Raw genomic sequence first — 13,786 nt, forward strand, 5'->3', positions numbered from 1 at the left:
GGACCCCGCTTCCACCACGCGCTACCGGAGCCCCGCCCCGTGCTGCTGGAGCCCCTCCCCCATGCCATACGCCGCCGGAGCCCCGCCATCACCGCCCAACCGTGCACCATTGGGAGCCCCGTCTTGCTCCTCACCTTCTTTCGTGGATCTCCAGCCATGGCATCCAGCGAGCTCGGGGTTGTCTGCCATCCTATCCTGGCCTCTTCCTCTCCGACATCCTCCAACATCCATGGGCCCCCGCGATGCTGGCCTCCATGGCCCTGGCCCCGCCCCGGCCGCAGCCACAGCCCCTGCCTGGCCACGCCTATCGTCCATGGCCCTCCCAAATCCGGCACGATCCACACCATGCCGAGCCTCCACCATCCAAGTGCACCGCCCACCGTCGACCCCATCTTACCTCCCTTCTCCAACAAACCTTCTTCATCTGCCATGGATCCGTCGATTGTGACCTCCCCGACGACCGCTGATGGGCCTTTGCGGCCACCGCCTACTGCCACCCGTTGACGTGACAGCTACCATAGGATGACCAGCGCTCTGCCAACCACTCCACCGTCGTCTCTTCTCCAGTGGACGCGGCTCCGGCAAGAGGCCGCCGAGAAGAACCTCTGGTCGCCCCACCGGTCATGGCCGCAGCATACATGGGTAGTCACCCTCTCCCCCCGCATCTTCTCACTGCTGCTGCTTCTCCAACTCATGTCATCTGATGAGAAACCACACTGTGGCATGCAGACTGCTGACAGAAACTGCGTGGAGGGAGGCTCGCTCCTGAGCCCCAGGTGGCGCAGGGCACTCTGGTGGGGGCCATGGTGCACTCTGGTCCTGGTGCAGATTGTTGTTTTGGTGTTTTTCTTATCAAGTGTAAAATATAGTCCACTGTTATTTGCTCTTGAGGTTCAATTTACTTGTTCTTGCAGGAAGAAAAGTGGTGAAGTGCGCTTTGATGTAGCATTGCATTTTGTTTCTGTTTATCGTGCAGTTTGGACAGCGAGCCTCGCTCCGTGCAGCCCGCTGGCACGTCAGTACAACACGTGTTTGTATGCAGTCCATGGCGCGTGGGTTGCCGGTGGCTGTTGTGAAGTTGATTGTTTTTCCATTTTCAAAAAAATTACATGAGGTTGTCTGGTCGTTAGTTTTATACTTAGTCATGCATTGCACTCGTAAAAAGTGGTGCAGTACTCACAAAATCGTCTTTAGTTTTATACTTAGTCATGTGGTGCACTAGGAAAAAGTGGTGCTGTACTCGTAAATTATTTTGTTTCTGCTCACCGACGATAATGGTGCAGCACTTTAGTCCCTAAACAAGTGGGAGCATACGTTTACTCTAAAAGCAGTACACTTACTATGAACAGATGTGCAAAAGAAAAAAGGACCGATTGTATTTGTATTTTGGTTTTGAGACCTGTTGAGTAAAATCCAGCGACCTAATGTCAATAATGTTAAAAGATAGATGCAGTTTGATGTAAACCCTCATGTGGTTTACTTTGTGAAGAAAACAGGATAATAAAAACTCTTGAGAAGTTCACATCCCCTCTAAAAATGCAATTCATTTTAAATAAAAACTATTAAAATCTAATTATCTTTTGAAACAAAAATTCTAAAAAAAACAATGCAGTTAGCTTACCCCTACCATGGAGTTCACTCGCTCAATCCATGTAGTCCACTCGCCCGGTCTACGCCCGTAAAGAGTAATAACTATGAAAAAAAAGACAACAAATCCTCATGTGGTTCACTTTCGGTAGTGTCGCGGTTCACTTAATCTCAAAAATGTGAAGTACAAAGAAATGAAAAAAAGTAATGTGGTTCACTTCTTGATAGTGGTGTGGTTCACTTACGCCCGACATGAAGCGCGGTCCACTTCTCTTCTTGGAAAAATTTATGTCTGACAAAAAAACAATGAAGTTCAGTAGCCCGTGTGATGCAGTGCAGTTTTCAATCTGAAGCAGCACGGTTTTCGGTATGATGCAGCTTACTCGTCGATTTTGGTATCGCGAAAAATAGTGTCAAAATTGCTCTTAAACCATAAGGAATTAGAGAGCGTGTCTACATGAAAAGGTTGTGTCTCATCGATATCTTTCCAATGGCGCATAATTTGAATCATTACGATCAGCGGTTTATAATTTTTTTGCGAAAAACAACCGCTGCTTCTCATCGTCAACCGCACAATTTTCAAAATTAACTAAAAATGTAAGGAATCTCAAAAACATTTCAATATATGAAAGTTGCGCCTTGTCCGTAGCTTTCCAACGGTGTATCATACGCTTCGTTTCGACCAATGATTCAAAAACTGGAGCAAAAACAATACCGAAAATTGCATAAAAATTGAAAAAACACAATTCCGTGATTTACTAAATTTAAAACTGCTCTTAAACCGTAACGAATTAGAGAAAATAATAGATATGAAAAAGATGCGTCTCTATGATATCTTTCCAACGGTGTATCATTTGCTTCATTCCGACAAGCGGTTTAGAAAAAAAACACGAAAAAAGCTCGCTGCCACTCGTCATGCGCCGCATTGTTTTCAAAACTGCTCTTAAACCGCGCGGAATCTCGAAAAGTGTTTAATATGACAAAGTTGTGCCTAATCCATAGCTTTTCAACCGTATATTACACGCCTCGTTCCGATAATCGGTTAAAAAACTAGAGAAAAAAAGGTACCAAAAAAACACAGTTCATACATAGTTCTCTAGAGCATCTAATTAAAACACACATTGAAACTAACATACAACTATGTAAAACATTTAAATGCAACAACAAATGTGATCATAATGGAAACTAAGGTAACAATTGACCCAAGAACATAATGATATCAAGCCTCATTATCAATGGCATATTTTCTAACTTTTCTAATCTTGAAGCACATTGCATCCATCTTGATCTTGTGATCATCGAAGACATCAGCAACATGCAACTCCAATTTCATCTTCTCCTCCTCAATTCTTTTCAATTTTTCTTTCAAATACTCGTTTTCTCTTTCAACTAAATTTAACCTCTCGACAAGAGGGTCGGTTGGAATTTCTGATTCACATACCTTCTAGATAAAAACATCTACACGTTGGTCGACATAATTTTCACAAACACTAAATGAAACAAATAGTTATAAAATATAATATACCACATCTGAATCATAGACCGGACGAGGATTGGCGGGGGCGGATACCAAAACCATAGCACTATATAATAACAAACAATAATAAAAGTAAGCAATTGATACAAGTATCTATCTAAATCATGCAAGTAAGAATTTTTTTTCTTCTAAAATGAAGATAAGAACAAGAGGCTCACCATGGTGGTGTCGGCGACAAGATCGGCGCAGGTGATCACCGGCGGTGAGGATGGGGATGGGGACGGCACCCTACACATGTGCAGATTCTAAGAAGTTAATTTTAGCTCAAATTGTGCATCTAAATCAAAAGAACTCCCACATACACTCCTCCACTAAAACCCACAAATCACTCTACTTCTAGAGCATTTGAAATGAGCTAAATTAGTAGTGAGAGATGAAACGATGAAGTTGCTAACCTTTTAGAACACTTGTGCAGTTGGTGCACCGCCAAACCTAGACAAATCTTGGGGAAAATGTAGCTTGGAGGTCGAGCTTGGAGAGGAGAAAGCTTAAGTGTGGCTCCGGCATTTCATCAAACACCTTGTGTGCATAGGAGGTGAAAACAGAGAGCAGCACACCTCCCACACATCGGTCGGCCAAAAAACAGAGGAGTGAGCGGGCAGGAGCATATATACATAGGCATCTCTTTAGTCCCGGTTCCAGCCACCAACCGGGACTAAAGGGGCCGCGCCAGGAGCGAGGCCCTTTAGTTCCGGTTCGTGTCTGGAACCGGGACCAAAGGGGTCAGATGAACCGGGACTCGTTCCTGCCGAGGCCCGGCCAGTGTCCTGGCCTCACGAACCGGGACTAGTGCACCCATTGGTCCCAGTTCATAACAAAGCCGGGAGTAATGCAATTATCTGGCCTAGACCAAAGCTCTGTTTTCTATTAGTGTAACAACATTGGTCATAAAATAATAGAATCATAATTGTTTCCATAATTACTTTAACCTGCTCTTAAAATTTAATTCTCACTTTAGTTTTATTTACTTTTAAAAGAGCACTTTAATTTATTTGCAGCGGAAAAACATGAATAAAAAATTCATGAACTTTATACTTTTCAGGAGTATTTCTTTTACTTTTCTATTTTCTATACAAAATTTTCGTTGGATAATTTTGAATAGAAAAAACTATATAAAATGATAGAGAAATCAAAAGAAAAAACTACAGCACAGCCAGCCTCGGCCCAGCGCGCGCGGCTGCGCTCCCAACTGCTGGCCTCCTCCTCTTTCGGCCCAAAAGTCCACGCCGATTTAGCGTTTTCATCGCGGCCATCCATTTTGATCGGACGATCCACCGCTGTTTTCGCTTGAATAAAACTGGGAGAGAGACTCCCAATCAAAAACCCTAGCGCCATTTCTTTCTCTCCTCGTCTCTCGACTCTGTCCCGGCCGCCGGGCCACTGCGCCGCGCCCTGCCATCGGCGACGGCGTCGAACGCCACCGTGTCGTGCCTGACTTTCTTCTCTTTCTCCTCCACCCTTTCCTCCCTACACTCTCTTCCTTCTGTGGCAGAGAGAACGAGGCGCAGCTGCGCTCGCTCCCCCTCTGCTTCGTTGTAAACGATGATGAACCTGGCAGTGGCGCCGTTGCTATCCCCTTCGCCGGTTGTGCGTTCCCCTTGTGGTGAGCGCTTCGTCGAGTGGTTTGGCAACCAGTGCCCTTTGCCCCTACTAGGGTTTGTTGTTCTTCCCAATGCCTCGCTAGTCGATGCGCATCGGGATCCAGAGCAACGGCATGGCACAATGGCGGCGCTACTTTTCCAGCGAGCCCAAGGCCCTTCCCCAGTGAGGGTTTCTTTACCCTATGATTAGGGTTCTTCGGGAGGGGGAAACGAGTTCTTTGATTTCTTTACTACCAAAAAAAATCTAAGCCAACTCTGGCTCTAATACCATTGATAGATTCTCTTGAATCACTTAGGCTAGATTAGATCGGTAGTTTATCTTCGGGAGGGAGATGGACGTGTACCTTCTCCTTGGCTCGAGGAGCCCGAGCCAATGGCCATGGTGGAGGGGCGACGGCGTGGGCGTGTGTGTGCGTGAGCAGCGGCAGTGGTGGTGCTTCCTATCGGCCTACGCTAACCCTAAATCGATAGGGGTGTCAGTGGGGGGCTATGGCGCACGGTGAACCTCGTACTGTGCGCATCGCCAGAGTTCGGTTAGGCGCCCTCGATCGAGGCGTGGTTCAAGGACCCGTCGAACCGTTGGGCTCGATCGCTAGGAGATCAACCTAACATTCTAAAGGCTAAATGTTTTTCGGAAGGGGAACACCTTATGAATGCTACATTGAAAAGTAAAGCATCATATACCTAGCAGAGCATTATGGCTAGGGTGGATACGTTGAGGCAAGGATATATATGGAGGATTGGTGATGGGGAGAAGGTAAATATTTGAGAGGATTCATCGATCCCCCAATCACCCTCGAAAAAGTGTTAACGACTAGGGTAACAACCTTCTCTCTCGGGTTTGTGATCTTATTGAACCTTCAACTGGAGATTGGGACACACAATTGATGAATCATTTTTTTGGCAAGTTGATGCCCAGAGGATACTAGCCATTCCGCTTATGCTGCATGAAATGACAGATTTATTTCTTGGAACCCTACCAAGATTGGCATTTTCTCGGTCACTTGGCTTACCAATTAGAATGGGAGGGCCAATTTGGACATAAGATCAGAACTACCTCGGGGTCTTCAAGCTCGAATGGAACTTGGAATTCGTTTTTAAATCTCCAGTGCCTAGCAAAGATGAGAATTTTCATTTGGAGATCCCTCCATAGTGTTATTCCTGGCAGAGCCATTCTTACGGCCAGTCATGTGAAGGTCAAGGATCACTGCCGGACATGTATCTGTGGACCTAACAAGATCAGACACTTCATCTTTGAATGTAAAAGGACGATGGAAGTTTGGAGGCAACTTGGTTTACACGACGTTATTAAAAGAGCTTGCTTGATTGACCTAGAAGGAGAAGCAGTCCTGGAGTACCTGCTACTGCTAGGTATGGAGGACATTGAGATTCATATCCTAGGGCTATCCAAGTTGAGAGAATTGGTGCCTACAACGGCTTGGTATCTTTGGTTTGAGCACGGGAAAGTTTACCATGAAGAAGAGAACCAAAGTCCTTCACAAATCAACATTGTAATACGTGGGCTTTCTGTGAACTATAGCCTAGCTTGCATGCCGAAAACTAAAGTGTGTATCCCTGCTTGGGAAAACCAAAGTCCGATTATATGAAACTAAATGTGGATGCGGGTTTTGACAGTGATTCAATTGAAGGGGCCATGGGGCTGTTATCTGTTACCACAGTGGGAAGTTCATTGCCGCAGCAAATGAAAAAGTGGAGATTCGCTATTACTCGTTTACAACATAAGCATTGGCAGTGAGATTCAGCTTGAATATCGCACGAGCTATGGGTTGTAGCAAGATCGAGATCAACTCGGATAGCATGGAAGTTATCGAAGCTTTGAGAGATGGTAATTCTTCATTGGTGGCCAGTCCAATATTTGATGACTTTTTTTTTATATCTCTTGACCTTAATCATGTGATCTATAATGATTGCAATAGAGAAAGTAATCAAGTAGCTCATGAACTGGCTAGGATAGCTAGAGTTTCTCCTCCTTCTGTCTGGATGGATTCAACACTGTATGCGGTGGGTTCCATGCTTGTAAATGATGCAAAATTGCTAGTGAGTGAATAAAGGAGGTGAATTTTTTCAACAAAAAAATTAATGATAGATGATAGAGTATCTTCTAAGTTATTTCTATGTCCGCTCAAAATGGAGCGCTCTCCTTCTGCGAGAATGGATGGGCAAGGTTGTCAACCTGCGATTAGGGTGTGGTGGTGCTTCGGCCTAGCAACAGCGAGATATCTTGCTTATTGCGAGATGTCACCCTCCTGCCTCTGCGCTCGGTTCAGCGCTCGCCTTAGTGAGGCGGTCCGATAGAGCAGTTATGGAACCGTTATGTACAACTTTTCACACATTTTTCCTTTTTTCAATTTTTTTAATCGTTTTCTTTGGTTTTTGGTTTACGTGTGTTTTTTCTATTGTTTTGTTTCATTTTTTCTATTAGTAATTTGTTGTTGTTTTATTTTTCAAATACATATTGACTTTATTTAAAATCTCGTATACAGTTCAACATTTTTCAGATACATGTTAAATATTTTTTGAATACATTTTTTTTCAAATACGTGTTAAACATTTGTTAAATGTACATTTGGTATTATTATAGATACACGACAAGATATTTTTTTACCACAAATTGAACATTTCCCATTTATTTAGATACAAACCTCCTCGATTTGGAGCCTCCTACTGCGTCCTGGGTTGTGTTGGTCTCCATGTGTCCCACGTGTAATAGGGTATATGAGCTGTGTGGGTTTCTAACGGGCCAAGGTTGTCAGCCTGGGATTAGGGTGTGATGGCGCAACGGCCCGGCAATACCCACTTGTGGCTTTGTTTCAACGCCGGTGTTATATCTCGCTTTCTTTTTTGTCTCAAAAAAATCTCGCTTCTTTTTGTTTTTTCTGTGTTTTATTTGTTTATTTTTGTTTCTATTTTTCCCTATTTGTTTTATTTCAAGTTTTTACTTTTCATAGTTTCATGTTTATTGCTTTTTATTTTTAAAATACATATTGAATTTATTTAAATACAGATTGAATTTTTTTATACATGTTCAACAGTTCCCATAAACACGATTAAATATTTTCAGATACATGTTAAATATATTTTTGAAACACAAATTGAACAGTTTTCATTCAGATAGATCGTCGATTTGGACCCTCCTGGTGTGTCCTAGGCTTGGGAGAGTGGGTGATCTCTATTGGGCCCACTTGTAAGCGGGTGTGTCACAGAGTAACACACATATATATAGATGTGCCTGCCGGTTTTCCACTTATGAGAAAGTTCTACAAGGTATTTTCTTGTATTTTTCGTTCTTTTCTATGTTTTCTCTACATGTTCTGACTTTTTTCCTGTTTTTCTTTTCATGTTTGTTAATTCTTATATTTTAAAATATTTTTTTACATTATATGTCCGCTCAAAAATGGAATACTCTCCTTCGCTCAGTGGAGCTCAGATGGGCCAGGTTGTCAACCTGCGATTGGGTGTGGTGACGCTCCGGCCCAGCAACAGTGCGGCCTTATTTTGAGGCCAAAGTTATATCTCTCTTATTGTGAGATGTAGAACATCTCGCCTCTGTGTTTAGTTGTATGTTTACCTTAGTGGACTGGTCCGATGTAGTGGTTTTGGGAAGGTTCTACAGATCAGTACATACACGTTTTTAGAACTTTCCACCAATTTTATTATTATTATGTATTTTCTTTATTCTTTTCAGTTTTTTTATTCTAGGTTTCCATGTTTTCCCTATTGATTTTGTTTTAGTATTTTTCTATTCATATTTTTGTTTCTTGTTTCATTTTTCAAATACATGTAGACTTTACTTAAATACAACTTAAAGCTTTTTGTATATATGTTAAACGTTTTCCAAATACATTTTAAATATTTTTATTTACAAGTTAATATTTTTTAAATACATATTCAAACACTTGTCAAATATACATTGAATATTTGTAAAACATGGTGAACATTTTATGTCAACAAAAATTAAACATTTTTCATTTAGATACTAGACTTCTTAATTTGGAGCCTACTGGTGGCCTGTGCATCTTGGCTGTAGGGGTCACTATGGTCCCCACTTATAATAAAGGAAAGACCAAAGATACAAGCATCTAGACACAACACGCCACCACCACACACAACACACACATACACTCAAGACAAGATACAAGGGTGCTGATGCACCGCAACACTACCCAATTGACCATCAAGCACACTTCAGATGAGTCAAAATGAACTGCTTAGGACCGGCAGAGACCTCATGTGAGCTAGTCACCACGACGTAGTGAAGCTGGACAACGACAGATCATAGACTCCAAAGTGGTGCCTTCAAGGAGGGCGCGATACCGGATTGGCGCCACCGCCTCATCCCTAAGATCAAGTTTTCACCTGGAGCAACACGAAGGGAGGAAATGGTGCACGCGGCTGCCGCCGCCGTCGGCCTGGACACCCTCCGCCAAACCAGGGTTCTGCCAGACATCAGATCCCCTCAACACCACCGCCATGCTATGCTGAACACCACCAATCATGCCACACGCATGGCCATGGCTACCCGACTGCACCCAAGACACACTCTTCACCCATGAACACCGTGTCTCCTGTCGCCAGAGCGGCCGCCCCTACATCCAGGCAACCCCGCGACCAATCAAAAGCCTTGGCTTTGGCCTGACTAGTAGCTCCCCATCGATGGAGCTGACAACAACCACCCTGCCTCAAACATCGCCAAACCTTCGTCAGCAAGCACACGACCATGGGAAGGAGGAGTAGGAGGAGCGAACGCACCCATGATCAGTGCACCCCTACATTGCCAATGGGTGGCCTGACCACGTCGGAGCCTTCCATCCCTCCTGCCAACCTCCCCATCGGACACACTCCAATGTCGCCTCACTGTGGCAGCCGACATAGCTCGACGCGAGGCCACCAACGACCACCCGCCCATAGACAAGGGGAACCAAACCAACCAACACCTGCAGCCACGAGAGCTCACCGCAGAGGCCACCCCATGCCGCCCGCCATTGTTCAGGCGCCGGACAAGGAAGGTCCCGACTGGATCCCAGCTAGCACGCACTGCCAGATCCTGATCTCGTGCAGCCGCCGCGCCGCTAAGCGAAGTCCAGGTCGCCGTTGCGCCACCAACACATGCCGCCGCCGCCGCCCTGAACGTCCGTCGCTGCTCCCACACAAGAATGACGCTACCGTTTGCATAGGCCATCTCGTGCCATCCCCATGGAACATTTTTCTTTTTTTCCTTTTTACATTTAATTCTTGAACATTTAAGAATAATTGATGGTTCTTTGAAATTTATGAATATTTTTAAAATCCACAAACATGTTGAAAGTTCACAAGCATTTTTCAAGTCTGACCATTTTTACATTTGCTATCTTTTTTCAAATTTGCACGATGTTTCCGACCCACAAACGTTTTCTAAATTCGTGAACATTCTTAAACATTTATGTTTTTTAAATTTGCAACATTTTTTAAAAAAATCCGTAAACAACTCTTCATTTAACAAATCTTTTCATTGAAATAAATAATATTTGATCTTTCTAAGCTAACACTGGAGTGAGCCGAAAACAATCTAAGAGAGCGGAAGAAAACTAAGCGAGAGGGTGGAGCTGAGTGAGCTTTAGCTTCCTAAGCTGCCGCATATGCGCATTACAGCAACAATTTCAGCGTCAAATAGGAGCTCCCGCGGGCTCACACAACTAACATTGCTGACACCTCCACTCCTCTCAAAACAAATGCCGTCTTCAACAGCAGTTCAAAATGATATACAAATGAATTATCCAGATACAAAGTGATATACATGTTCAACAGCAGTTCAAAATGATATACAAAATGATATATATTGCTTAAATTATTATCCAGATACAAGAGCAGCAGGAGAGCCCAGTTAACTAATAACTGTAAAACAAAAGAATTCCCATATCATAACACTTCTTCAGGCAAACAAGTGGGTACACAACAGCAATCAAGAGTAGAAGAAACTCAAAACAAACTGCAATCACAATCATCTCATCTTCCTCCCTTCCTACTCTACCAGCAACACCTTTTCTTTCTTTCTTTACACATGCTTCTCTCTCCTCTCCTCTCTTTCTCTCTCCTCTTATGTTACAAAGGCCCACGGCACTGTTTTCTTCTCATCAGCTCAGCTCCTGAACCCGAAGTTGGTCCACCGCCTGCCCCCGGCGCCGTCCTTCTTGGCGCCCCGCGCAGCACCGCCGGACCCGAACAGGTTCTCCAGCGACTTCTGCTTCCGGTTCCGGGACCGCCCCGCCTCCTTCAGCAGCTCCGCCAGCCGCTTCTTCTCGTCCTCCACGTCCGGGTTCGCCGTGCCCAGCTTCTCCTCCCGCACCTTCAGCACGTGCTCCAGGATCTCGATCGCGTCCTCCACCCTGATGGATCATCGTAAACCAAGTGCCAGGTCACGGAAAAGATACAAGCGACAGAAATGGATCGTCTAACAGGAAGGACAGGGAACATGGATTAAAATCATTCTGTATACTGAACTCATTAGCATGAAGCGACATGTGGGCAACTAGATGATGGACCACTAAAATAAAAGATGCCCTGAGATGGCAGGAATGACCAGCCGATAATTCAGCAAGCAATCTCTTGGCTGTGTGCAATTTAAATTAGGCAGCCCACCCCCACCCACCGGCCCGTTCGACATTTAACAAAGCATCATAACTTAGGAGTGGAACCCCACATGTTCATCTCCTCAGAGAGCAGAACAAAATCAGCTCCATTACTCCTACAGCTGTAAACAATGAGTGCTAGATGCTGCTACAAGCATATGTGTAACCATGGAGATCCTAAATGAGTTATGCACACCGTCAATTCAACAGAGACAGTTGTGCTGATGCTAACATCACGGGGGAAATGCAATTGTGTGTTGAAGTGATAAAACTGGGTAATATAGGACTGAAGGAATAACAAAACCACAAATGTAGATGCTATTTACTTAGGCAATTAATTTAGACCAATACCAGATCCACTGCATATGTTAGTTTGGAACTCATGGGTCACATGCCATTAATTTAGACCAATTTGTGTAAATCATTAGCTTGCAGCAACATGGTGGACCACTAAGACAGAATGATGCCCTCACATGGAAGTGAAGATCAGTACATGATTCATCAAGCAATATATCGGTTGTTTGCAATTAAATCAAGCAACCTTGCATAGAATAATTAAATCTAGCCACCTACCATATTAAAGATTTTAGAAACCATTAGAACTTCAAAGTACAACCTACTGCTCATGCCTTCAGATATAGCACAATAAAACCATGGGGCATGGGCGTTAATCTACAGATGCAAACAATGACGAGAAGATACCCTTACAGGCATATGGTAACAATTTAGAGATCATACATACATTATACTACAAGATATGATTAGGTTCTGAATAAAATGACTGGGAATTGCAGAAGAATCCAGTTTGTGTTTTCAACACATACCTTCCCATGGCATCATAGATCGCAGCCAGGTTGCTGTACACGCCAAGAGTATCAGGATGAGAGGCACCACACTCCTGCTCTAGAACTGCGCGTGCTTCTTCAAACAGCTGTGCAGCCTCATCAATCTTGAACAGCTGTACGCAAGCTAGCCCCATCTGGTTCAGCAGAACACCGAAAAATGCCGACTTCCTTTCCCCGCTGGCCCTCAATTTGGAAACCGCGCTTTCGAACGAGTTCCTTGAATCGGCATACCTCCCTATCATGTAGTACAGCACACCCATTTGTGCTTCGATCCCAGCAACAGTGCTCCACTGCCCTGGTGAGTCCTCGAGCAACTTCAGGGCCCTTTGAAGAAGCTTTAGGGCCTCATCAAGGTCTCCAAGCGCCTCATAGATGGCAGCAATCTCCATTAGGCCTCCAGCAACCTCATCAGGGGCAGCACCAGGCGCGGGCTTCGCATAGACACGGAGAGCATTCTCGCAGTAGGATTTGGACTCCCGGAGCTTCCCCGTTCGGTGGTAGAGATCTGCAAGGCGGACGAAGACGGATGCCACCGAAGGGTGGTCGTCGCCACGGGCAGACTTGAGAACAGTCAATGCCTTCTGGTATGAGAAGACAGACTCGTCGAAACGAGCAAGGGCCAGGTAGGTGTTGCCTATCGCGACATCGATGGTGGCAACCTCAACGTCACGTCCATTGGCAACCATGGTCATGGAAGCCAACACAAGGTGCTCCAGGGCGCCGTCGTAGTCACCCTTGGCGTCCAGGATAAGGGCCATCAGGCGGCGATCGGAGGCCTCCTCGAGGGATGCAGGGGCGCTGTGCTCCCGGTGGATCTCGAGGGCTTTGCGGCACAGCTTCTCTGCCTCGTCGAACTGCAGAGCTTGCACATGCGCCTCAGCCAGGTACCTGCTCATTGGACAAGAACAACACATTTGTTAACTTTCATTTTGTCCGATTTTCTTAGGTGTTTGATGTGGTCTCAATGCCAATTCCGCCGAGATCCGTGGCAACATAAAGCTAAAACTAAAGGCAGTGAAAAAAGGTAAGATTTTGCATTTTGATGAGTAAACTTGGAGGGGGTGGAAGCGGCGGAGAGGGAGATCTAGATCGAGAAACGGCGGCTGACCTGCAGGTCTCGGCGACGCGGGGGTCGCGGTCGCCGAGCGCGGCCATCTGGATCTCGAAGCCCTTGCCGTAGCAGGCGATGGACTCGTCCATGCGGCCGAGCATGGCGTGGGTGTCACCGAGCTGCATCCAGCCGGAGAAGGCGGCGAGCGCCCACTCCTCCCCCTTGCGCTCATCCACCACCTGCTCCTCCTCCGGCTGCGGCGCCTCCTCGCCCTCGGCCGCGGGGGCCGGCGGGGTGACGACGGCGACGGCGCGCTCGAGCACGGGCACGGCGTCGGCGTGCCTGCCCAGCCCGCAGTGGATCGCGGCGGCGACGTGGAGGCTCATGGCGAGCTCGAGCTCGGCGCCCTCGCCGCGGCGCTCGAGCGCGCGGGCCGCGCGCTCGGCGAACTCCAGCGCGCGCGCCGCGCCGCCGCCCTCGCCGGACACCATGGCGTCCCGGGCCTGCTTGAGCAGGAAGGGGCCCAGATCCGGGTTGTC

At 45.9% G+C, this 13,786-nt stretch overlaps 1 protein-coding gene across 1 annotated transcript in view; it reads right to left on the reverse strand.

The window, feature by feature from the left end:
* Positions 1 to 10,540: 10,540 nt before the first annotated feature.
* LOC119320600 (protein KINESIN LIGHT CHAIN-RELATED 1-like) overlaps positions 10,541 to 13,786 on the reverse strand; it is a 3,989-nt gene continuing 743 nt past the window's right edge. The window contains exons 2-4 of the mRNA XM_037594633.1: positions 13,305 to 13,784; positions 12,176 to 13,084; positions 10,541 to 11,108 (exon numbers count right to left, since the gene is read on the reverse strand). Coding sequence (XP_037450530.1) covers positions 10,862 to 11,108; positions 12,176 to 13,084; positions 13,305 to 13,784 — 1,636 coding nt within the window. The 3' untranslated portion in view covers positions 10,541 to 10,861. The remainder of the gene's footprint in view (positions 11,109 to 12,175; positions 13,085 to 13,304; positions 13,785 to 13,786) is intronic.

This window comes from Triticum dicoccoides, chromosome 6B (genome assembly GCF_002162155.2).
Source record: "Triticum dicoccoides isolate Atlit2015 ecotype Zavitan chromosome 6B, WEW_v2.0, whole genome shotgun sequence".
In the NCBI taxonomy this organism is placed as follows: domain Eukaryota; kingdom Viridiplantae; phylum Streptophyta; class Magnoliopsida; order Poales; family Poaceae; genus Triticum; species Triticum dicoccoides.